Source organism: Macaca fascicularis, chromosome 15, assembly GCF_037993035.2.
Source record: "Macaca fascicularis isolate 582-1 chromosome 15, T2T-MFA8v1.1".
NCBI lineage: Eukaryota > Metazoa > Chordata > Mammalia > Primates > Cercopithecidae > Macaca > Macaca fascicularis.
In genome coordinates this window covers 93,355,824-93,382,795 of record NC_088389.1, presented here as the reverse complement: position 1 = coordinate 93,382,795, position 26,972 = coordinate 93,355,824, and the positions used below count along the sequence as shown (strand labels likewise).

Below are 26,972 nucleotides of genomic sequence, written 5' to 3'. Positions count from 1 at the left end.
TCATTTTCTTGTTTAATTGCTCTGGGTAGAACTTTCAATACTCTGTTGAATTAAGTGGTAAAAACGGGCACCCTTATCTTGTTCTAGCAGAAAGGCTTTCAGTCTGTCACCATTGAGTATAATGTTGGCTTTAGGTTTTTCATATATGACCTTTATTATGTTGAGGTTATTTACTTCTATTCTTAGTTTCTGGCATGCTTTTATCGTTAAAGGGTGTTAAATTTTGTCAAATGCTCTCTTTGCATCAGTTGAGAATTGTGGATTTTTTCTTCATCCTGTTAATGTAGTGTATTTCATTGATTGATTTTCAGATATTGAATCATCCTTGCATTCAGTGAATGAATCCCACTTTGTCACAATGTACGAAGTACTTGCTGAGGATTTTTCATCTGTATTCACACAATATATTGATCTATAGTTCTCAAGTCAGTTTTGGTAGATTGTATGTTTTTAGAACTTTCTCAATTTCATCTGGCTTGTCTAATTTTGTTAGAATGCAACTCTTTATTGTATTCTCATAATCTCTGCTATTTATGCAGAATTACTAGTAAGTTCTTTCATATCTGATTTTTGTAATTTGAATCATCTCCTTTTTTTCTTAACTTACTTAGAGGTTTATCAGTTTTGTTGATTTTTCAAAGAGTCAACTTTGGCTGGATGTGATGGCTCATGTCTTTAATGCCAGCACTTTGGGAAGCTGAGGTGGGAGGATTGCTTGAGGCAGGGAGTTACAGGGGAGTCTGGGCGACATAGTGAAATGCAATCACTACAAGAAATAAATTAAACTTAGCCAAGTGAGTTGGCACATGATTGTAGTCCTAGCTACTCAGGAGGGTGAGTCAGGAAGATCACCTGTGCCCAGGAGTTCAAGGTTACCATGAGCTTTGATCTTGACACAGCACTCTAGCCTGGGCAATAGAGCAAGACTCTGTGTCAAGAAAAACCAAACAATTTTTGTTCAAGTGTATTTTCTTTATTGTTTTTCCATTTTCTTTTTATTTTGCTCTCATCTTTATTATTTCCTTTCTTCTGCTAGCTTCAGGATTACTTTGCTCTTTGTTATTTAGTTATTTTTTGTGCACATTTAGGTTATTGATTTGAAATGTCCCTCCACCCCCACCTTTTTTTTTTTTTTTTTTTTTTTTTTGAGACAGATTCTTGCTTTGTTGCCCAGGCTGAAATGCAGTGACATGATCATGGCTCATTGCAGTCTTGATTTCCTGGGCTTAAGTGACCCTCTCCCTCAGCCTCCCTGGTAGCTGGGACCATAGGCACGTATCACCACACCCAGCTGATTTTGTTTAATTTTTGTAGAGATGTGATCTCACTACGTTGGCCAGGCTGGTCTCAAATTCCTAGGCTCAAGTGAACATCCTGCCTTGGCCAAATGCTGGGATTACAGGCATGAGCCATCACACTGGGCCTGAGATGTGCCTTTTTAAGTGTGGCTGTCTACTGTTTCAACCTTTGCCAGTTACCCAGCTCCAAAGTTGCTTCCACATTTTTGGGTATCTTTATAGCAGCACCCCACTCTCTGCAGTACCGATTTACTGTATTAGTTCATTCTCATGCTGCTATAAAGAACTGCCCAAGACTGGGTAATTTATAAAGGAAAGGAAAGAGATTTAATTGACTCACAGTTCTACATGGCTGGGGAGGCCTCAGGAAAATTACAATCATGACAGAAGGAGAAACAAACATGTCCTTCTTCACATGGTGGCAGGAGAGAAGTGCTGAGCAAAGGGAGAAAAGCTGCTTATTAAAATACCATCAGATCTCGTAATAACTCACTCGTTATCATGAGAACACCATGAGGGTACCACCCCTGTGATTCAATTACTTTCTACCAGATCCCTCCCACGACACATGGGGATTATGGGAACTACATTTCAGGATGAGATTTGGGTGGGGACACAGCCAAACCGTATCATTGAGGAACGCTTATATTTGATAAGCTGCTTCTCTGTTAATGTTTTCAATTCTGTCTTTTAGTTTCAGCAGTTTGATTCTAGTGTGTCTCAGTGTGGGTCTCTGAGTTTATCCTTTTTGGAGTTTCTTGAATTCCTTGGATTTTTGTGTATACATGAACTTCATTAAGGCTCCTGGCATTTTCAACCATTTCTCTTTCCTCCATACTTCTATTCCTATATTATGTATGTTGGTGTGATTGATGGTGCTGCACAGGTCCCCCAGACTCTGTTTATTTTTCTTTATTCTTTCTTCTTTTCGCTCCTTAGATTGCATAATTTCGAATATCTTATTTTCAAGTACATTTATCTTTTCTTCTGTCTGCTCAACTTTGCTGTTGAATTCCTGTAGTGAATTTTTCATTTTAGTTACTATACTTTTTATCTTCAGAATTTTTTCAGTTCCTTTAAAAAGTTTTTCCCTTTTATTAATATTCTCATTTTGTTTAGACATTGTTTTCTTGATTTTCTTTAGTTTTTTTGCCCATGGTCTCCTTTAGCTCATTGAACATATTTAAGACTGTTGATTTAATGTCTCAGATTAATAATTCAAATGTCCGGGCTTCCTTAGGGATGGTTTCTGCCATATTTTTTATTTTCTATAACTGGGCCATACTTTTCTGTTTCTTTTTATGTGCTGTAATTTTTCATTGAGAACTGGACTGAGTATTATGTTGTGGTGACTTTGGAAATCTAATTCTCCTAGCCCTCAGAGATTGCTGGGTTTTGCTCCTTGATTACTGAAGAGTTCCTTTTATGATTTTTTGGAACTATTTTTGCATAGTATGTATTTCTTCTGATGAGTGGTCTCTGAAGTTTCTCTTCTGTTTTCTCTGTTATCAGCTAATCATGTAATATTTCCTTATCCTACTCCCAGGAGTTGGGTACAAAATAGGTCCTATCTCTAAAGTTCCCTCTTGGCCCAGAATCCTTTTTATCTCCTGGGTGTACCATACCCTCAGTGATCAAAAGCGGAAATTAGAACCCACAACACCAGCTTTTGGAGCACAGAGCCCTTATTGACCCCCCTTACTCCCACAAGCCACACCAGATACCCTTGTGCGACATCCGCAGCTGCCTGCCACAGAGTTGGTGTATGAGGTGGGTGACAGCTGTTACCATAGGAAAACTGAAATTGTTTGAAATTTGCCAACAGCTTCATCAAGCTGTCTCCTGGAGGCTGCAGGCGTTCTACCAGATCCAGACTTCCACAATAGTAGCTTCAGGTAATTCCTGCTAATTAAGTTGTAGTTTTGGTGGATAGATGGATTCCTGGAGCTTCCTCTTCTACCACCTTTTCTGATGTCATTCTCCACTCTTGTTAAGTTTAGAAGTGTGTGTTGTAAATCATAGTTGAAACTTAACAATTGAATGAGAGGGCTATAAGAGGAAAATGCTTTCTAAATTATGTGCAGTTGATGGCAAAGAAGTGGTGGTGTTTGTTTTAAAACAGTGTGGGGAATACTTTTCCTTCTGGTTTCACTGAAATTCTAGCAAGGTAATTTTTTTAAGTTGCATTTTATTTATTTTTTCTTCCTGGCTCTTTTGGACAATCACCAGGCTTATTTTGATATACAAATTCAAATTCCTATGTGCAGTGGCAGTAAGTTATGACTGCCAATTTTAGAAATAAAGTTCTAACCATGTAACTCCATTCTGATACAGGGAACGTTGCAAACTTAAAGTGTCTTAAAGTTTAGGTTATTAATAATTTTATGTGTAAGCCCCCTCTCTGCACTGTTGATATTTTTAGGTCTCTAGGACATATATATATTTCATGTGTGTGGTGTAGTGTGTGTGTGTGTGTTTGTGTGTGTGGTATGTAGGTGTTGTAGGTGTGTGTATAGAAAAGGAATAGCTTGTGAGACTGCAATGTAGTTATGTAAACAATGTTAATTTGAAATAAAATCAGAATTAAGTTTTCTTTCAAGTTTACCTTCTGGCTTTATAATGCTATTAGCTTGTATATTCAATTAAAGAAGTGTAGAACTCAGCTAAAGTGAGTTACACTGGAGAAACATGGATTTCTTTTAAACAAAAGGTAACATCTTAAAATCAATACTATTACTAACAATTGGTAACATGTATGTATGTATGTACTTATTTATTTATTCATTTTTGAGACGGAGTCTTGCTTTGTTGCCTAGGCTGGAGTGCAGTGGTGCAATCTTGGCTCACTGCAATCTCCGCCTCCCAGGTTCAAGTGATTCTCCTGCCTCAGCCTCCTGAGTAGCTGAGATTACAGGCGTATGCCACCATATTCAGCTAATTTTTTGTATTTTTAGTAGAGACAGGGTTTCACCATGTTGGTTAGGCTGATCTTGAACTCCTGACCTCAAATGAGCCACATGCCTCAGTATCCCAAAATGTAAATGTTTTTATTTACATAAAGGAAAATTATAAACTGGACTACATATGAAGTATTAGTATTAAATATTTGTTTATCACAAGTTTTGTGGGTTTAAAAAGTATTAAAATACATTTATTCTCTCACTTTTTCAACATTTATAGAGCTTCTGTACATTCCAGATAGTATGTAATCAATGAGGATGTAGTTTGAGAAAAAAAGGTTGTCTGGAACCATGCAGTGTGATTTCCATTTTCTTTAAGAATGTCTTTGGTTTGCCATTTTTTTTTTGAAGGATGTTTTTGCTACATGTAGATATTCATGTTTGCATCAGTTTTCAACATTGATGAAGTCTCTGTTGTATATTGAGCTTTGGGGTCCCTATTCTTTTCCTGGGAGTTTGTTAAGCAGTAAGTATGAAGTTGCAAGAAAGAATTTACATGAACTGTATGAACTTCATTTTTGCTTCCCCTAAAGATATCTTTAATTTGCATTAATTTCTGAAGGATATTTTCAAGAGGTGTAGAATTCTGGATTGGTAGTTATTTAAGTTAAAGATTTGATTTCATTGTTTCCTGCCATTTTTCATTGTTATTGAGAAGTCAGTGAATGGTCTTATTGTTGGCCTTTTCAAAGTAATGCAACCTTTTTTGTTTCTTTCTTTGAGACAGAGTATTGCTGTGTTGCCCAGTCTCTTTGTTTGAGACAGTCTTGCTCTGTCGCCCAGGCTGGAGTGCAGTGGCACAATCTCAGCTCACTGCAATGTCCACCTCCTGGGTTCAAGCGATTCCCCTGCCTCAGCCTCCTGAGTAGCTGGGATTACAGGTGTGAGCCACCAGGCCCAGCTAATTTTTTTTTTAATTTTTAGTAGAGACAGGTTTTGCCTTTTTGGCCAGGCTGGTCCTGAAATCCTGGCCTCAAGTGATCCTCCTGTGTTGGCCTCCCAAAGTCCTGGGATTACAGGTGTGAGTTACTGTGCCCAGCCACCATTTTTTTTTTTTTTAATTGCTTTTAAGATTTTCTCTTTGTCTTTGGTTTTCAGAATTTAGCTATGACATACTAAGGTGTGATTTCCTTTGTGCTTATCTGTTTGCTGTTCTCTAGTCTTGAATCTGAAAATTCTCAACTATTACCTCTATACTGCTTCTGTCCCATTCTGTTTTCTAATGGGACATCGATTTAAACTTTTGTATGTATCTTACATCTCTCATCCTTTTTTTGTTGTTGTTGTTGCCCACTCTCCCTTTATTTTTTCTGTGCTTTGTCGTGGCTATTTTCTATTGCTGTGTCTCTCAAGTCACTAATACATGTCATCTGCTATATCCAGTCTGACTCCATTAAGATAGTAAATTGAGGTTTCATGTGTTTTAATTTTAGAATATCCACTTGCTTCTTTTTATTGAGTCTAAATATCTGGTGAAAAATGTCAATCCTCTCATCTTTTTTTTTTTTTCATTTTTATTGAACATAATAGTTGTGATTATTTTAAAGTTATTTAAGATCATTTGTTCTTTCTTTTGGTTATTGGTCTTCTGATTTTGCTTTTTCATGTCTGGCAATTTTATTCTAGACATAGTGTACCAAAGAATTACAGAGAATTGCGGTAGCTATCTTTAGAGACTCCTGTTCATTATTTGGATTGGGGCTGATTATTTCTGTCTTGTCATGGATTGAATTTGATTTGAATTGGTTTGAAAGTTTGGTAACACTCAGTTTACCTCTAGTTTATTCTGAGAGATTTGGTTTTGTCTTTTAAAGCTTTTTTTTTTTTTTTTTTGAAGTTGTTTTTGGTTTTTGGGGAACAGATGGTGTTTGGTTACACACATAAGCCCTTTAGTGGTGATTTCTGAGATTTTGGTGCACCCATCATCCAAGCGGTATATACTGCAGCCCCAATATGTACACAATATGTAGTCTTTTATCCCTCACCCGCCTCCCACCCTTTTCCCTGAGTCCCCAAAGTCCACTGTATCATTCTTATGTCTTTGTGTTCTCATAGCCTAGCTCCCAATTATGAGTGAGAACATAGGATGTTTGTTTTCCATTCCTGAGTTACTTCGCTTAGTATAATAGTCTTCAGTTCCATCTAGGTTGCTGTGAATGCCATTATTTTGCTCCTTGTTATGACTGAGTAGTATTCGATGGTGTATATGTATACCACATTTTCTTTATCCACTTGTTGACTGATGGGCATTTGATTGTCATCTTGCCCATATGACATCAAAATTCAGCAGATGTCTTGAGGGTAAAATTGGTGTTAAAGAAAAAATTATCCAATAATACTTGTTGAAACACAGTAAGGAAAACTTTTTTGGGGACCATTGCATACAGGGAACACTGCAGTGGGTTCTTGCAGTGGGAAAGAGAGATTGAACTCAACTCTTCAGCATGGGCAAGTGGGAATTTATAGCCAAGAAGCAGTGTGCGAGTCAGTGGATAGAAAATTACTAAGAGGAAACATCAGGGATAATGGGGATTCTGGCTAAAACAACAGGATTCTTGCTGAAGACAGACGAGAGTGATCAGACATCACTTAGGGGAGATTGGAGAGTATGGGGGTCTTGCTAAACTGGATTTTACAAGGAAAAGCACAGATGGACCTAGGAGAAGAAGGTTCAGGAGCCTGACTGAAGTTTGACTAAGCACAGAATCTTTGTCACTGGCTATGTGTTTGAGGCACATCAGGTCTCCAATTAGTATGGATACCTGTGCATCTCAGAAATGCCGGAAATTTTACTTTGCCTTTCTGAAGTTTGCTTTCGAGCCCTTGAGCCCCTTCTGCAGCTTCTAAGTTCAGCAGATGTCTTGTGGGAAAAATTGACTGTGGAGTTGAGGCATTTCAAGTCTGATTATTTCTTCAACCCTATGTAACTGCCAAGAGCTTTGCTGATTTTTCTTAGCTCCAGCAGGCCTCTGCCTGAACTAAGTCTGCTGCTTTCTTAGCCTGTGCCCAGAATTGGTGAATGTTCTTAGAGGAAAAAAAAAATCAGCTTACCTCTGAACAGTCTTCCTACTATGAATTTTAATCCATCTAGGCCTTATTGATTCCATAGCTTGCCCGATGCCTTTAAAAATATAATTTTTTATGTTTTCTGCCTTTTTCTAGCTGTTGGGAGAGTTGGTCTGCCATGACCTACTTACTGTTTACTACTGTGCAGTAGAATTCTTAACCATGTAATATAAAATTGTCTTAATATTCCTTTATGATTTTTTGAGTCTAATTTCATTTTTATATATAAAATCCTAAGCATTATATAAAGATGGAATGAACCCAGATATATCCATTAAAACTATTGTAACTGCCCAACAGTTTCATTTTGCCTGCTGCCTGGATACAGTTGATTTATCAAGACAGAGGAATTGCAGTAGAGAAAGTTTAATTCATGAAGAGCTGGCTGAACAGAAGTGCCAGAGTTTTATTACTGAAATCAGTCTTCCCCAAAATTTGGAGGCTAGGGTTTTTCAAGGATAGTTTGGTGGGGCAGGGAATGGGTGCTGCTGATTGGTTAGGGAGGCAATCATAGGTGTGGAAAATGGTCTTCATGTTGAGTCCGCTTCTGAATAGGACTACAGGACCAGGACCAGTTGGTGGGTCCACGTGGAGCCCTCAGCCATCGGAAATGCAAAATCCTGAAGAGATAGCTGAAAAGGCCAATCTTAGCTTCTACAATAGTGATGTTACCTGCAGGAGTAATTGGGGAAGTTGCAAATCTTGTGACCTCTGGAGTAAGGGCCGATAATTGTTTACATTTACACTGTAGCAGAATTCAGGCTCCTCTCATCCTCCTAAATGTCTTGGCTGAACATGATACAAAAATATCAGTGACCTTTCTAAACTGTTACCAAATAACTAATGGCTTTCTGTCTATATTATTTTATTTATTTTATTATTATTATATATATATATATATATTTTTTTTTTTTTTTGAGACGGCATCTTGCTCTGTCGCCCAGACTGGAGTGGAGTGGTGCAATCTTGGCTCACTACAACCTTAGCCTCCCAGGTTCAAGCAGTTCTCCCTGCCTTACACTCCCAAGTAGTTGGGATTACAGGTCCTCACCACCAGGCCCGACTAATTTTTGTATTCTTAGTAGCGACAGGGTTTTGCCATGTTGGCCAGTCTGGTCTCTAACTCCTGACCTCAGGCGACCTGCCCACCTCAGCCTCCCGAAATCCTGGGATTACGATCATGAGTCACTGCACCCAGCCTGTATTACTTTACATCATAATGAAAGAAATGAAAATAAAGAACCTGTTTTGCAGGCAGAGGCTAAAAACAAAAACTTTGAACAACTGGTAGAAATGGTTTAAGTTAATTTCTAAATTCGAGAAGATAGAAGGACTAACCTCCAACCTGATCTTCTCCTCTCAGGAGTACAGTAAACATGAGCGTAAAGTCAGAATCATCAAGATATCAAGTTCTTTAGGGACAGAATAGGTGCTGAAGGACCAGGCAGAGGGAAAGGTTTGCTTTGCCACTCGTTAAGGCACTGAGCCAGGATCTGAGATTTCAGAGTTCTGTAAGTGAGCTTAAAAAAGTGGAATCTTGTGGTTTTGCTTCAGAAGAAGGATGAATGTGTCTGCTTCTGGAAATGGACATTAGCAGGGCTTCCCATAAAACTCTGTTGACTGCTGCAGGTTTAGAATAGAGGTTGCACTGGTGAACTCAGTTGCTGCCACACCTCATGGTCTAAGGAAGCTGGCCCTTCCACTCAGAGACAGTGCCTGAGAGGAGACAGCTGAAGCCTCAGCTCAGCAGTGTGTGAGCTTGTCTGCCTCCGCAAACTGTCATTTTATCCAGCATCTGTAGGTTTGCCTTGCCAGATACCACATCAAAGCCTAACCTCTACAGGTGGCTAATGGAACACAGCAAAAAAAAAAATCACTAAGGGAGCTCATTAACTTTACGATGTAAGACCAAACTAAACAAGTAAAATATGTGGCTCCTACTGATGAGCCACAGGGATGAGACAGAAGAATGTAGTAAATTAAGAAGAAAATTATTAAGAACTTTCAGAAAATGTAATTAGAACATACTCAGAATTTTTCAGAGCTAAAAATTTCCTAAGAGAAAAATTCAACAGATGAACTGATAAATAACCCCTTGTGAGAGCTGAATCTTTTGTTCCAGAAGATCAAAGAGAAATAATTTCATAATGTAAGACACATAGAAATAAAATTATTTTTGAAAAGATAAGCGACCTGCAGGAACAAATTCAAGAGGTTTGCGAATGAGTGTTATAGAAAGAAAAAAAAAAGAAAACAAGACAGAACAAGTGTTAGTTTAGGAAATAATAGAAGAAACTTCCCTAGTTTAGAAACACTTGAGGTTGTCAGATTGAAAAGGCTGAGACTTAGATACATTTGATTGCGAGTGGGGCTGTGTGGAAAAAGTTTAATGAAAAAACATACATATCTAGAGATAATATACAGAAATAACTGAATTTTAGTCATGAGAAAAATCATTCAGAGAAAAGAGAAAGAGAATCACATTAACAACAGACTTCTCACCACTAACCCTAGAAACTTAAAGGAACATTAGAACAATATCTTATAGCCACGAAAAAAGAATCTCTAACACTCCTGTACCTAGATAGGATGTCCTTTATCTCGGTTAAGTAATGGTATGTTCAGTTAGTTTATTTCATTTAATATGGGAATGCCTTGGTATTGGAGCTACAGTGAACAGGACAAGCAAGTGGACATGTAACTAATTCCTAGGTTAGTGAGAGATAGATGATAAACAAGTCTAAACAAGAAAATGAAACGTGATGACCATACCATCCATGTTAGGTATTTGCAATGCTTAGGGACAATTATTATCTGTATTAATATTCATATTAATACTAATAAAAACTTCCTACGGAAGACCATCCTATTGATAAATGGACAAACAAGGCAACTTGCAGAAGAAAGAAGTATGAAGCGCCAATAAAAATGAAAAGATAAGCATCACTAGCAAGGAAACAAATGGAAATTAAAATAAGACCGTTTTTCACCAATCTAATGCAGGCATAAACAGGAATTCTAAGAACAATTAGAGTGATACTGGGAATTAATATAATTTTTTTGATAAATTTGGCAATACTTATTGAAATGAATGTGCATATATGTACACTTTGACTTGGCAATCCTACCTAAAGGAAAGTACCCCACAAAATATATATGCACCAAAACATAAGGAGATATATATATACACACACATAAGGAGAGAGATATATATATGTATATAAAAATGATTGTTACAGCATCGTCTGTAGTTGCCAAAGGTCCATCAAGAAAAGAATAGCAAAGTAAATATGAAATTTCCATACTTTGGAATATCACACAAATACTAAAAATAATAATAAGTGTATCTATGAATGTGGAAGAACAGTCAGAAAACTCTAAGTGAAAAAAAATCAAATGGCATGGTAATGTGTAAATTAAGATTCCAATTTTGTGTGAAAATAATAAAAGTTCCTGTATGTATTTATCAATTTAAAAATTTACTCATTTCTGAGTTAGAATCCAATGCAGACATTTAAAATCAAATTACAGAAGAATGTCAAGTTTATACATTTGTGATAAAATACCATAAAAGCAGATTATAAAACTGTGTGATAGCTTTATATGAAGAAAAAATTATATTTTAGATAACCCTCTACTTAAGAAACTAACAGATTTATCAACTCCTCATCAACCAGTTACATTAGCAGTCATTTACAGTATCATCAGTTTGGATTTAAAAACAGACAGACTTCAGTAGAAGTCTAATATGCTATAAAATATGAGAGTTTCTGCAAATGTCCCTGGAAAAGACATAAGGACTACATAAAAATTAATAATGATTATCTGTGAATAGTGAAACTATTGGCAGTTTATTTTTGTTACTTTCTGTGTTTCTCGGGTTTTTTTCATTGAACATGGAGAAATTTGTCATTCATAACAAAAAACATTTAACAAAAATTCATTTATGATCCTATATGAATTTTAAAATTCATATAAGCTAAAATGTTAATTCATGTTTTAAATAACCCAAGTAAGGATGAATTAAGTCAATAGAAGCAGGTCAGCATTTACTCAATATATTTAATACAAGCCAGATTACTATGACTAATATTATATTTATCTTAACATCTCCACAAAGTTCTAGAAATAAGACAGTGGTGAAAGGATAATAAAAACTTAGGACCCCAATTCACCACGCCAAAAGGGAAAAAATAAGCTGAAAGCCCAGTCACGTAAGAAACTGCCTTTCCTTTTGTTCCTAAGCTGATAACTACAGATAAAAGGTTAGGTTAGCTACTCCACAAGTAACTACTTATGTTCACCTTATCTTATGTAAAGTGCCTGTTTAATGATGCCAGATGAATACATAATTGACTATTCCTCTACTTGCTCTTTTCTCGTGGAACTTGTGGATTACCATACCCTCCTCTCCCCTACAGCCCACTTTTCTCCTTTAAATATTGACACCCTCAAATTCATCTTTGGAGAAAGGCACAGATCACAGACTGTCACTGTGATTCTGTGTTTTTTTCTTCCGAGCATATCCTTAACCTTGGCAAAATAAACTTCTAAATTGATTGAGACCTGTCTCAGATACTTTTTGGTTTACAACTATGTTAAAGTTTCGGTGCCACAAAAGAAATAGCACTCAAATATAAAATTTTCTTTTTAATTCTCAGCAAGGCAATGTAGAAGGGTGCACCCTTACAGATGGAGCAATGGTGAGCCCACACTTGGACAAGGGAGGGGAAGGGATTCTTATCCCTGACGCACGTGGCCCCTGCTGCCGTGTTGTTCCCCTGTTGGCTAGGGTTAGACCACACAAGCTAAACTAATTCCAGTTGGCTAATTTAAAGAGAGTAACGGGGTGAGTGATTTGGTGGGAAAAATGGTTATGGCAGAGCAGGAAATCAGAATGAGTCAGGGTGGAGAATGAGCAGGTAATCGGAATGAATCAGGATGGAATGAGTCAGGGTGGAGCAGGTAATCGAAAAAGATTGCCTTATGAGGAAGTTAAGTTTAAAAGTAGAAGGCAAAGAAATTGAACATACTGACATATTGATTCTTTGAAGAGAAATTTAGAACTCATATCTAACAACTATAAGTAATAAATAAGTGAAATAAAAATTGGATTTTCAGTAGCCAAAAATATTAAATTATTTTGTTACTCTTGTATGTACTTTATTTCTTCAACTTAAGGCAAGTATAATTTCTTCTAACTTCTTTGTTATCTTAATATTAGAGTAATATAAAAGGTAGTCACTTAATAAATTAATGTGAAATTATTTCTGATATAAAAATAAAGCTATCAGACTGTTCCCTCTTTACTGTCTGTGAGAATTTTAGGGGGAAAAACTGCATACCAAATGGCCTACAAATAAGATGGAGCAATCAGAAGTAAAAACTAGTGTACCAGTTGCTTGAACTTTCACTGAACTCTTCTTTGAAAGATGAGGAAGAGTTTTAATTATATACTGAATATAAAAATTATCCTATTCATAATTTGCATACAGCACATTTGCAGTCAGTGGTAATTTATTGATCTTGAAACCACCTTTGCAAAAATAACAATGAGAAAATTGTAACAATAAAAGAAATCTAATCTAACTAACCCCCATCTTGCCTTTAACCTCCCAACTGCCCTTAGTCATTCCTGGGCCTGGGCCATGCCAACTTTAGGAGAAATTTATAGTTTAAATGATAATGGCCCTTCCTCAAAACTAAACCACCTTTGTAAAGCTAATGAAAGACGAGGTCTTGCTGTGTTGCCCAGACTGGTCTCAATCTCCTGGGCTTAAGCGATATGCCCACCTCAGACTCCCAAAGTGCCGGGATGACAGGTGTGAGCCACTGCACCTGGCCTGGATAAGCGAACTTTCTAGGTAACCAAAGATTTATTGCATTCTGAAACTTTACTAATTGAATGATTCTTTTCCTCAAATATACCGTATAGTTTTTTATCCTTGTATGAAATATATTGAATATGAATTAACTATGTACTTGAAGGTTAAATTTTATAATTACAGTAGTAAATTTTGGGAGGTGTCTGTGTTCTAGGCACTATTATAAGTGCTTTACGTGTATTAAAATTAATTTATTATTCATAACAGTCCTCTCAAGATGGATACTTTTATATTCCCATCATACAGTTGAGCAAACTAGGGTACAGAGAGATTGAGTAACCTGCTCAAGAATACATGGCTAATAATGAAATGTTAGTAATATTTTAAAAGCTCTATTTATGCATCATTAATAGAGCCATAGCCTTCTCCTTATCAATTTGTATCTTAAAAAGAAATCTCACTGACACTTTTTTAATGGGGTGTGAAGAAAAAAATTGCTTTACTGTTTTAACTATCCTCATCTCTCTCAAAACCAACGACTGATCTGCTTTCTATCACTGCCAGTTACTTTGTGTTTTCTGGTTTTATATAAATTAAGTCATACAATATATACTTATTTTTTCTAGTTTCTCTCAGCATATTTTGAGATTCATCCATTTTGTTGTGAATCAGTAATTCATTGTGAGTATTAGTTTATTTTACGGATTTCTCACAGTTGGTTTATCCATTCATCTGTTGATGGACAGTTTGAGTTGTTTCCAGTTTGGGGCTGTAACAAACAAAACTACATGAACATTGATGTACAGGTCTTTGTACGGATGCATATTTCCTTTTCTCTTGGGTAAATATCCATGCGTGGAACAGCTACATTATAAGGTAGAAGTATATTTGACTTTTAAAGGAAATGCCAAACTTTTTTCTGAAGTAGTTATACCATTTTACATTCCTACCAGCAGTGTATGAGAGTTTCTATTTTCCTCTATCTTTGCCAACATGTGATAGGGTATGCCTTTTTAATTTTAGCCATTCTGGTAGTGGTGTAGTGGTATCCCATTATAGTTTTAACTTGCATTTTTCTAATAACTAATGATGTTGAACATTTTTCTCATTTGTTTATTTGTTATTTGTGTGTCTTATTTGGTGAAATGTGTGTTCAAATCTTTTGCCCATTTTTTTAGATGGGTTCCTTGATTTTTTATTGTTGAGTAAGTTCATCTTTTACATCTTGATATCTGTTCCAGTATAATTAATTGAAAAGATTATCCCTTCTACACAGCATATCTTTTGCACCTTTGTCAAAAATCAGTTGTGTATATATGTGTGGGTTTATTCCCATATTCTTTATTCTGTTCCATGATCTATTTGTATATATTTAACATCATTTTGATTACTCTAGATATATAATAATTTTTGAAATCACACAGTGTTAGATCTCCAACTTTGTTCATTTTCAAAGTTGCTTTTGCTATTGTAGGCCTTTGTATTTCCATATTAATTTTATGTTCATCTCATCAATTTATACAGAAATGTCTGCTGGGAGTTTGTTTGGGATTACATTGAATCTTTGGATCCATTTGGGGAGAGTTGCTATCTTAGCAATATAAACAAGATGTATTTCGCCGTTTAAGTATTTTTACTTTCAGCAATGTTTTGTAGTTATCAGTGTACAGGTATTTCATCCCTTTTGCCGGATTTATCCCTAAGTATTTCACAACTTTAATGTTACTGATTTTTTTTTCATTTTCTAATTGTTCTTATTAGTATATAAAAATGCAGTTGATTTTTCTATATTCGTCTTGTGTCCAGCAGTCATACTAAACTCACTTATTGTAGTCAATTCCATTGGGATTCCTATGGAAATGACCATATAAAAAACAGTTTTACTTTTTCTCCCCAATTTATATACCTTTTCTTTCTCTTGTCTGAATTTACTGATTAGACAGTGTTGAATATGATGAAGGCATTCAGTCTTTCATCATCAAGAATGATGTTCTAAATATTTCATAAATCTCTTTCATCAAGTTATGGAAGTTTCCCATTTCTTCCTAATTTACTGAGAATTTTTAATCAGGAATGGGTGTTGAATTTTGTCTAATGCTTTTAATGCAATGTATTGAGACTGTCATGGTTTTCCTTTTTTAGTTTGTTAATAAGGTAAATTACATTTGTTGAACTTTGTTAAACCAACCCTGCATTCTTGGATAAACCCCATTTGATTGTGATGTATTTTTTTAATAATGTTGAACTTAATTTGCTATAATTTTGTTTAGAATATGTTAATGAGGGATCTTGGCCTGTAGTTATAATGTCTTTGTCTGGTTTTGTTGTGAGGGTAATGCTGACCTCATAAAATGAGATAGGAAGTGGTTCCTTCTCTTCGGTTTTCTGGAAAAGTTTGTATTGAACTGATATTATTTGTTTCTTAAAGAGTTGGTAGAATTTACCAGTGATGCTATCTCAGCCTAGAGTTTTCTTTGTGGAAAGGATTTGAATTGGAATTATAATTTCTTTAACAGACATTGGCTATTCTTTTCAGTGAACTTTGGTGGTTTGTGTTTATCAAGGAATTTGTCCATATCATCCAAGTTGTTAAAATTATTGTCATATTAATAATGTGACCTCATTTTTCTTTTAATACCTCTAGAATTTGTAGTGATGTCACCTCTTTGATTTCTGTTAGTGGTTCTTTTTTGCCTGATTGGTATGACCAGAAGTATGTGAGTTTTAGTGATCTTCTAAAACAATAACAAAAGAACCCCAGATTTTTATTCATTGATTTAATTTTTCTGTTTTCTATTTGATTGATTACCATTCTGAGCTCTGTTATTTGCTTGCTCCCACACCCCCCACTACTTGCTTTGGATGTCATTTACTCTAGTGTAATTTGTTTCTAGTTTAAGCTTGTCATTGATTTGAGATTTTCCTTTTTTTCTAATATAAGTATTTTAAGGCTGTAAATTTCCTCTTTAGTGTTGCTTTAGCAGCATCCCACAAATTTTGGTATGATGTGTTTTTTAAATTTCCTTTTTTCTCCTTTGATTCATGGGTTATTTAGAAGTATGCAGTTTAGCTTCAAAATATTTGTGGGCTTTCCATAATTTTTTTTTATTTGTTTCTAGTTTTGTTCTGTTGGGATCAGGAAACATATATTATACACATTTTATTTTTATACATGGTATAAACCCCAGCATATACTGCTATTATTCTTGTTTTAAAGCCTATTATCTTTTAAAGAAATTTAAGTGAAGCAAATGAAATTTGAATTTAATTATTTTTCTCTGACTCCTACCCCTGTCATTTGGGGACTCTGTTTATATGTATATTGGGCTACATTAAATTGTCACTCAGTTCACTGATTCTGTTTCTGTTTTATTTTGGGGGTTTTTTGGTGTGTGTTTCATTACGCATAATTTTTGTTGCTGTGCTTTTATGATCAATGTCTAACCTGTCATTCATCCAGCCAATGCCTTTTTCATCTCAGATATTTTATTATTTCTGTTTCTAGAGTTTTGTTTGGGTTTTCTATATTGTCTAACCTTTGGAACATATGGAGTATAGTTCATATATGGAACATATGAAATATAGCAGAAGGTTTTAATGTCCTTCTGTGCTAATTTTAACATCTGATTGAGTTATGCATTGTTTTGATTGGTTGATTTTTCATTATGTCTCATGTTTGTCTTACTCTTCCTGGACTCTTCATTTTCTTCTCAACTCTGGAAGTCTGCCAGACTTTGTCATAGTGCCCCTTCTAAGTGTGCTGACCCAGAAATTCTCACAAGGCAGTAAACTGGGTAAGAGTAGTAGGGTTCACTTCAGTTGTTTCTCATCTCTCAAGGATGACTGGCCTTCATTGCTTGATGCCAATGTTTTGAAAACTATTTCATATATTTTGTCTGCTTTGTTGTTGTTGTTGTTGTTGTTGTTCTTGTTTCAGATGGGATTATAAATCAGCTTCAGCTTATTCCTTCTTAGTTGGTAGGAGAAGTCTGGCCTTTTTAAAAAACAAATTAGTACTCTGGTATAAAATAGTGTGTGGTTGTATTAGGAATAATTTTGATGAGTATTCACATCAAAAGCTCCTCATTGCATATATTTGAGAGTGATTTATAGCTTTCAGCATTTCCATTTAAATATATTCATATCTATGTATGTATAAAGTCTAGAAGATTATACCAAAAATGTTTATTAGCTTGGAGGTGGTATGATATGGGGTCACTGATTTTAGGTATTTTTAAATTTTGAACATGTACAATAAATTGAAAACAGAAAATATCATTTGCAGGCCAGCATGAAGAATTTAAAGTGCTAGCCTCTTATTTCAGAGTTATTTGAAGCCTCACATGACAATATGTTGGGATAAAAGATACATCTTTAAATCATCAAATTCTTATCTCTTAAATTAATATGGTAATCTTCCTGATGCATCATTCAGGTTATTGGAGCCAGATGCATATGTCTGTCCTTTCTTTCATAATTTAAAAAGTATATCCTAACGGAGAAATGCATTATGGTTTGAATTCTGGAGTATCTGGTGAATGCATATGTGACAGAATAATTGGATAATTATAGAGGAAGGTATTGGAATTGCTGCTTCCAGGTAAAGCATTAATTAAACATACTACATCATTTGCCTCATGACAGTAGGATTTCAGTTCTTACTGTTTACAGGGAATTATAACTTATGGCACATGCCATACATCAATCACAATTTTTTAAATATATTTAATTTTGGGAAAGAGGGCAAAACTTGGCAAGTGCCCAAAACAAAACACAAACATGCAATAATAATAACATCAACTATCACTACCTCCGGATTTTACATTCTTCTTTCTAAAATGTAGAATTAGCTGAGGTAGTTTGTATGGTTTTTCAAACCTACCATTATTAGATTTACAGGTGAAAAATTATACATTAAAATTTAATATCCATACCTGACTGAATTTCTGATGCATTTGTTAATGTCCTTTTAAATTCTTGTTTCTGGTTATTTCATTCTAAGTATATTTATAGAGACAAATCTGTTTTATCCTCTATTTAAGTAGTGATGTTCTTGTATTTTTTTTTTCCTTTATCCATGTGTATCTATGATAACCTTTATCCCTGTAGATCTATGACCCTAATTCATGGATATACAAAAGAAAGGGATAAGAAGACTTGTCATTTAAATTGCCTACAGAAATTGTTTGACCCTTGTGATTAAAACTACATAATCCAGTAGTAGCGTGCCTTGGAGAAAGAAAAAAATATATAGATAGATAGATAGATAGCCAGCCTTGGAGAAAGAAAAAATAGATAGATAGATAGATAGATAGATAGATAGATAGATAGATAGATAGATAGATAGATAGATAGATAGATTGATTGATTTAAAATATGATAACAGGTAAAAGAACTCCAAATTACTTAGAAACATTCGTTTTGGTGTATTTGTGTGTGTGTGTACATGTTTAAAGAAGGTATTAGGATTGTTGCCTACAGATTAAGCAATAGTTATATGCTTTATTTGCATTATTTTGGGGATGCGAAGAGAAGGCCCACTGTAACACTGCATAATGACAGATTTAGTATAACAACATTAAGATGCTACATTTTGGCCAGGTGCAATGGCTCATGGCTATAATCCTAGTACTTTAGGAGGCTGAATTAGGAAGATTGCTTGAGCCCAGTAGTTCAAGACCAACCTGAACAACATAGCAAGACCTCATCTCTAAAAATAATTTTAAAAATGAGCCAAGCTTGGTGGTGCACGTCTGTAGCCCCAGCTACGCAGAAGGCTGAGGCAGCAGAATCACTTGAGTCCAAAAGGTTGAGACTGCAGTGAGCCAAAATTGCACTTCACTTCAGCCTGGGCAATATAGACCCTGTCTCTGAAAAACAACAACAACAAAAATAAAGCTACTTTTAAAGGATAATCCATTTACTATCAAACACTTTTTAAATTGTTCAAAGGCTGGACTGTTTATAAAATGTCAAGAATAAATGTCTTAGAGATCTGGAAGTATATGGCATTTACTATTCCTACAAAGCCTTAGATATTTAGTAAAGAAGATTGATATATAGAATACCAAAATAGTAAATTGAGCCATTATTTGTCATTTCAGCTAGTGCACTGTGTTTATAAAATTTCTAAATGCTGGTACAAAATGATGCATATTCTCCCTGACATTGTAGTCTTCTAAGCACTTGTTAAGATGCTGAGTATATTATTAACATTTGTTACTCTGAAATGTTGAACTTTTGGCCCTGAGTAACTAATATTTCAGACAGCATTTTTAGGTTAATGTTATCCATCTTAAGCACTAGATCATATTATTTTACTTTTCTAGCTCATATAAGGTAATAGTAAAGTTTAAACATTTTGAATAGTCATTAACGTGTTTAGGGGCAGTATGTGTGAAACTTTTGTTATGATTTGATTTGAAGCCATTTTCCTTTTGCTTCCATATTCTCCATATTGCAAGAACATAAAATTGCACATAAAGAATTAGAAAGATGATCTTATCTGAAGAATTTTCACCTTTTTTGTTTTGTATCTTAACGGTGTTGAAACTGTAGTTTCAAATACATGATAAAATAGTAAAGTTAATAGTCAAAAAGAAAGCAAACCACTTGGCTTTGCTGAAGAAACTAAAGTATTTTCTTGGTCATTCCTTTGAAAAACAGGAAGCCAGAATTAGAAAAATTTGAAACCTTGGATAATTTCTTTGGTTTTCTTTGGTTCTACTTGGAGTACATGCCCACTTCCCTCTAAAATGATAGGAATTCAGTATTACTGTAAAGTAGTTTGGGCAAAACGCTGCCACTTCACTCTGTTATGCCTAAAAATGTTTGACTAGAAACAGCTAATATTTTATACTTACGGAAATGTAAAAGGGTTGTTTGAACTTCACAAATGTATGTCATGACACAGATGTATGTCATGATCATGTAACAGTACTGTTTTTAATACAATTTTTTTTTTTTGAGACGGAGTCTTGCTCTGTGGCCCAGGCTGGAGTGCCGTGGTGCGATCTTGGCTCGCTGCAAGCTCCGCCTCCCAGGTTCACGGCATTCTCCTGCCTCAGCCTCCCAAGTAGCTGGGACTACAGGCGCCTGCCACCACGCCCGGCCAATTTTTTTTGTATTGTTTTAGTAGAGACAGGGTTTCACCATGTTCGCCACGATGGTCTCAATCTCCTGACCTCGTGATCTGCACTCCTCGGCCTCCCAAAGTGCTAGGATTACAGGCGTAAGCCACTGCGCCCAGCCTACAATTTGTTTTTAAAAAATATTTTGTTAACTTAGAAAAATGAACTAGCTGATATTCAAATTTTGGAAATTAAAAGTTTGCTCTGTTTTATGTCTGTATCTTGGGCTATATTTTGTAGTAAATCAGAGACCAAAAGATTGATTTTGAAATATATAAATATGCTGTTCTGAAGTTAATACTGTGTAAACTTTGAGTAAGCATTTTCTCTTAAAGGTGTAATAAAGCCATAAGTGGCATTGTTGCTTTATAAACTTAGAATAATAATTTGCCATATTAGTGCAGAGTTCAAAAAGTACTATATATTTTGCAAAATAATGACTTACTCATTATTGAATAATACACTTATTTGAGAGTATTCGTGTCTAGAATATTTTATGAAGTACTGATTTCACTGACATATTTTGAAATATTTTCAAATCTGTAAAAACCCTTTTTTTCAACATGGGTTATATTAAACAAGTGACTTTTATTTGCATAATTAGGCTATAATTCTCCAAGGGAGGGTACTGGAGAGTAAAATTTTTTTCAAAGTAAGAATTTATAAAATTAAAATTCAGGGTTACAGTTATAGCCTTACTCTTTAATTCATGATTAATAAAATTTCTCTTTCAGACGGCAAATGGATACATCTTGTTTTTTCATATTACATCTACAAGAGGGGACAAGTACCTTTATGAACCAGTGTATCCCAAGTAAGTTTGTTGCCTTTCATTCTTTTAATATGTGATTCACATGCTTTGTGTTCAGAAAAACATTACAGTTTTGAGTTGTCTGTAGTGATTAGAATAAAACTAACCCAGCATTTCCCAAATAGTGTTTCAAAAATTACCAGGTCTTTGAACTGTCATGTCTTGAATGAAGAATTCTTTAAGTCTGGGAATCTTGATGATAAACTATATCAAGACTATTTTATTGGGCATTCGGAATTACTGTTAATATACTTCAGGTCTAGCATTTCTCAGTCCTTATTAGGGAAGAGCTATGAGATGGTGAGAGGAAGAGTTGAAATGTTGGTAAGTTACAAGTACTTTTGCGTCTGCTTTTGTATATGCATAGAAAAAAGAACCCCAGACAGTTATTACCTCTTGGTTTAAATTTGGGAAAAACATGGACTTTTGCCCTTTACACTGTGTAGTTATGTATGTTTTTAATTTTTTTCCTTATAGCAGGCCTTAATTGTTGAAATAAAAGAACATAAAATTGTAAAGCATTCCATCTTTAAAAAAAAAAATCAATCCATAAAGCCAGATAAAAATATAAGAGCATTTATCACATTTCTAGATGGTGGAAGACATCCAAAGTTTCATAGGTATGTAAGAAATTAAAGAGAAAGACAGATTTTATTGTGTGAAAAGTTTAAATTTTTGAATATTAACAGAAAAAAAAAACATTAATAGCAAGTAACTTGGGAAAAATATTTGTGGTTAATAGGGCCAAGTCTTACTACTTTTATATAAAATAGATATATAGCTTGCCAATAAGCACACAGAGATTCCAGTAGATAAATAGGGAAAAGTAGTCTCATAAAAGGAAATACTGTAACTAACAAACTCAAGAGAAAGTATTTAGACCCAGTAGTAACCCAAATAAAATAAACATTAAATATAACCATTTTTTCAACCCACACATTTTAATATATTAAAATAGTTTTTAAAAATTGTTACTCACTGCTATCTGAGGTATAATAAAAGTTGTGTTGCACACTTCTGATACACCAAGGTGTGATAATAGGGAGTTGATTAACAAGTTAACTGTGGTACATCCTTCTCTTACAGTGATATGTAGTCATTATGTCTCAGAAAACTTTATAAACTTAAGAACCTGACCATATTATAATGCCAAGTGAAGAAACAAGTCATACAAAATTATATATGTAATATGACCACAACTATATAAAACAAAACAACGAAAGTCATCTAAAGACAAAATCTAGAGCAATACAATACAAATATTTATAGTAATTGCTCCTGAATGTAGAACTGTAGTGATTCTTCTGCTTTTCAACTCTTAAATTTTCAACTAGTTAGATTTTCTTGATGGTATAGCCACTTGTTTTTGTAACAAATATAGTGCTAACTGAGGTATTCAGTTTTGGAAATCTTTAAAGTACAGACATTTTTTTGATAATGAGATTCAATTTAATTTGGTTATTTTTCAATAAAAATAGTGCAAAGAGTTTTGACACATAAATATAGTGCAAAATGATAGGAACATTGTGATGTAGTTAGACATTTTAAATTCAGTTTTATGGGTAAAACTGAAAATAAATGAATTTTTTTCATTCTAAGTGATAATTTTGTGATTATTTTGAAGAACTGTTGTAATCAATGACTAAAATTAGATTTACTTGTGCATTTTGAACTATTATATTTGTTTTATTGCTTAATTTAGACATGTTCCTATAAATAAAAAGCAATAATCAGAAACAACAATTTAACTTCATTAATTTATGTTCCTGTGGGCATGGTAGAGAAATAACTTCTCATGAAACAGTGAAAATTCTATTTTCTTTATTTCAGTTCACTAATAGAATTACATGTTTATAGTGTTTTGGAATGGTATTTTGAGACCCACATTTTGTGTTCCAGAAAAGTTTTAAGAATCAGTTTGTTTCTTTTCTGATTCTGTAACTGCAAGACACACCAGTTAACTAAGTAGTCCTGACAATGCATGAACTTTGCTGTGTTTGACTCTGTGTGTTAAGGCAGAGAACTAAATAAAAAACATACTCTCTTTCTTAATTTGGGCATTCTTTTCCTAAATTGAAAGTTTTAGGTTTCAATGACTGGCCTCAATAAAATGTGCATTGCTTTAGAGCAGCTTGAATGATCGTTAAAGATACAGGCTTTGGTGTCAGATAGACCTGGAATTAAATGTTTGCTGTGCCACTTTTCAGCTATATGATTTCTTTCAAGTTATTTAATACCACCAAAATCTTTCCTCATCTGTAGAGTAGGATAACAGTAGTAATCATCTCATAAGATCATTCATATTTAATGCTTATGTAAGCACCTAGCTTATGGGATAATTAATAAAGGACAACTGTTATTATCAGTAATTTTTTTAACCAAGTATTTACTTCATTTCTAAGCTTTTAAGTAATTTTTAAAAAATATATATATATATTTCTATTTGATATTTTACTTCTTTGCCAGAGTCTCAATTCTAGTAACTGCTACCTAAAATCTCTTATATGAAAATAGTTCTGCAGATTGAAGTCAGCCTGTTGTGTATTTGTGTGCTAGACTATTCTAGTTATGTTACTTTGGTCTAGTAAGTTTCTTGGTTTTTCTGCAGAACTCATTTGTACAATGGGAATAAAAATAACTTCTTTAATTGTTAAGAGGATTATGTGAATTCATATTCTTAAAACCTGAAAAATAGTGGTTATATAAGGTTTTGAGAAAAGTAAAGTTTGGTTTTGACAGTGGTATCTTCATTGTCATCTGTGCCGTTATAAACCCTTGTGTAGTTCGAGACACTATTCTAAGCACTTTTTAATACTTATTTAATCTCCGTGGCAACCCTGTGAGGTAGTTAGGTATAACTATTATACAAATTGCTGCACAGAGAGGCAAAGTAACTCACCCATAGTTACACGCTAATAAGTTGCACAGCCAGGATTCAGACATAAGTGTTGCAGCTCTAAAGTCTGTGCTATTTAGTAATATACTGTCTCAGCCCTGTTTATGCTCCATCCAGCTACTACTTTGGGGTTTATCTAGGAGTAGAGAATGGAAAAATAAAGGAGAAATGATCTGGAGTGGTTTCTAATAGTCCTGAAGAATAGAGGCAGTGTAATTACTGAGGCCAGTGGTTAATTGTCCTCTTCTCACTTACTGACAGAAATTCTATTGTCTCTTGTTTCTCTTCTCTAAATCTTATGAATTTATCACATGAGTTTTTCTAGAGTATCTTAACTTCCCTGTATTATGTGACAGCATCTTAGCCTCAGACTGCATATCCTTTTCCACAATGCTCCATCTGAGGACACAGGTCAGATGCGTCATGATCTTTCCTAGTTTCCACCTCGTGTTGTTTCTAGCATCCTTCCTATAGCTGTTGGGAGTCAGTCTTCAACAATGGTGGCAGTCTTATTAAGTGACTCTGTACCTCAAAGATCATTTATTCTTTGATGAATGAATTTTCCATTTTAGAAATCTTAGATTCCATTGTATATTACAGTATCTCTTCATATTAGTTACACAGACCAGTGGGCCAGACTAGTTGAAGGTTGTCTGGACATTTTATTTTATGGCTTGGAAATTTTAGTGAAATTAATGAAGGAAACTTCCAGGGATAATTCAGAAATAATTTGTGTTTAGCTTTAAAATGTGTTCATATGCTTATGTTTAAATAGAAATTTAGTAGCTCTTTAAATTGCACATCATATTTAATTTCAGCATAATGAAAATAATTTAAACAAATATGTTATCATAATGTATACTCTGTTGAGAGCAGATTTCCCCCCCACTTCTTCCTGTCTTTTCACTGCTACTACTACCCTCTTTTTTGTTAGAGACTAGCATTATTGAGGCTGAGTTTCTTTAAAAAAAAAAAAAAAGTTTCTGTACTAAAATTCAGTACATTTAATTATTACATAGTAAAGATACTGATCTTTTTCACTGAAGAAAACAAAATCACTTCCAAAATATAATCAAATCTCCTTCTCCTCTTCCCCCTCCACCCTCCCAACATAATTTCATCTGATGATGATACTTCTTACCAGCTCATTACTAATGAATTAGTGCCAGCTGGAAAGGAAAAAGAGAAAAGCTACTTGAGGTTAGCAATTTTTAACTTCAACACAACTTGCCCCTTCTAAAATCCAGCTTCTTTGCAGAAGAAACCTACAGTAAGGGACAGAGGCATCTAAATCATACCAAATTTAGAGGTGACAAGAGATCTGAATTAGTTACAGACTCATGAAAGTTTCCCTCAACACATGTTTATTTCTTTTTGCTAATATGTTCTGAGTGTTCATTTTCTAGAGAGGAACTTTAGCCACTTTTTCCCTGTATTTCTAATAATAAACCTTGTTCTACATTCAGTTTATAAACTTGACGAAGTATGCTAGTGATCTTAATGTTTTTTGTTCTGCTTGAGCCTCTGAAAACACCCCATGTATAGTTTGATTTCAGTGTGTTTTTATTCTGTAAATGTACATGGGTGACCTTTCACTATTGAACTTTGCATATTACATGTATCCATTACTTCACATTATAGTTGCATGAGCACTTATTAATAGGATTGGTAACAGAGTTATTACATAAGTTCTGGATAGTGAAAACTACTCCCTTATTGGCCACACTTCCAAGGATGGCACCTGAGTCCAAAGAATGATAGGACTGGTAAAAAAAATCTGCCCAATTCAGAGAGCCCTGCACATTGTTTCTGTCAGACTGGAGGCTGTCTCAATGTGTGATAATGTAAATGATAAGCAGTTTTTGTTTTTTGGTGTTTTGTTTTGGTTTGGTTCTTTAAAAGAGTCTGGTGAAAGGGTACTACGTCTTTCAAAAAACGCTTCTGAAAATTATTTTCATCCATGTGTCTATCCATTTAAAAAGTATTGAATTTTGTCCGGCTCTACGCATTATTGTAGATACTAGAGATCTAACAGTGGAAAAAAAACAACAAAACAAAAAGCCCTGCTGATAGAGCTTGTTATTCTTCTAGTAGAGAGTGATAAGTGAAATACATTATGAGTTAGGAGATTTTTCTCCACTCTATGGAGAAAAATAAAGCGGGGTAAGGGAATAGAGTGGGACATGACTTAAAAAAGCAGTCGGTGTCTTCACTGAGAAGATGACATATAAAAGGATCTCAAAGATGATGAGGTAACAAAATATACATCCAGAGGAAGACCATTCTGGATTGGTGAGATTTAGCAGATATGAAAATTCGTAAGAAGATACTGTGAATAAATTTTAGGTCCTATAATAATTTATAGTTAGTAAGAAATGATGAATTTTTTATTAGCTGTAAAAATGAAAACGCAGTCTGATTTTTAGGTAACTGAATCGTGGGAAAGTCAAGAGCCCTTTTTTTTTCTTCCAGTAAATGGCACCACCATGTATTTGAGTTTATTCACTCTTCCTGCCCACTAACATCAATAGCCAGTCTCTATCTAGTCCAGTATATTCTACCTTGTGTGTCATTTCTTTTCCCTCCTCGCAATTCCCAATGACAGTAGTTTGGTTTAGGTCTTGTCACTTTTCTCCTGGATTATTATTATATCATTTTTTTTGAGACACAGTCTCGCTCTGTCTCCTGAGCTGGAGTGCAGTGGTGTGATCTTGGCTCCCTGTAACCTCCACCTTCCGGGTTCAAGCCATTCTCACATCTCAATCCTGAATAGCTGGGTCTACAGGCATACACCATCGTGCCTAGCTAATTTTTATATTTTTACTAGACACGGGGTTTCATCATGTTGGCCAGGATGGTCTTGAACTCCTGACCTCAAAGGATCTGCCTGCCTCGGCCTCCCAAACTGCTGGGATTACAGGCGTGAGCCACTGCACCAGGCCTATTATGTCTTCTTAATCTCAAATTCATGTCTAAGCCTCACTCA

At 34.7% G+C, this 26,972-nt stretch overlaps 1 protein-coding gene across 6 annotated transcripts in view; it reads left to right on the top strand.

Annotated features, from left to right (window-relative positions):
• The window catches only part of RIC1 (RIC1 homolog, RAB6A GEF complex partner 1), a 153,489-nt gene that overhangs the window by 49,875 nt on the left and 76,642 nt on the right, over positions 1–26,972 (top strand). For 5 of the 6 annotated variants that reach the window (XM_074017527.1, XM_015437202.3, XM_074017526.1 and 2 more), the window contains exon 3: positions 21,014–21,093. The exons of the other annotated variant lie outside the window; for it this stretch is intronic. Coding sequence is in view for 3 of the 5 variants with exons in the window: in XM_015437202.3 (XP_015292688.1) it covers positions 21,014–21,093 (80 nt within the window). In the remaining 2 variants the exon portion in view is untranslated. The remainder of the gene's footprint in view (positions 1–21,013; positions 21,094–26,972) is intronic. 6 annotated transcript variants of the gene reach the window in all.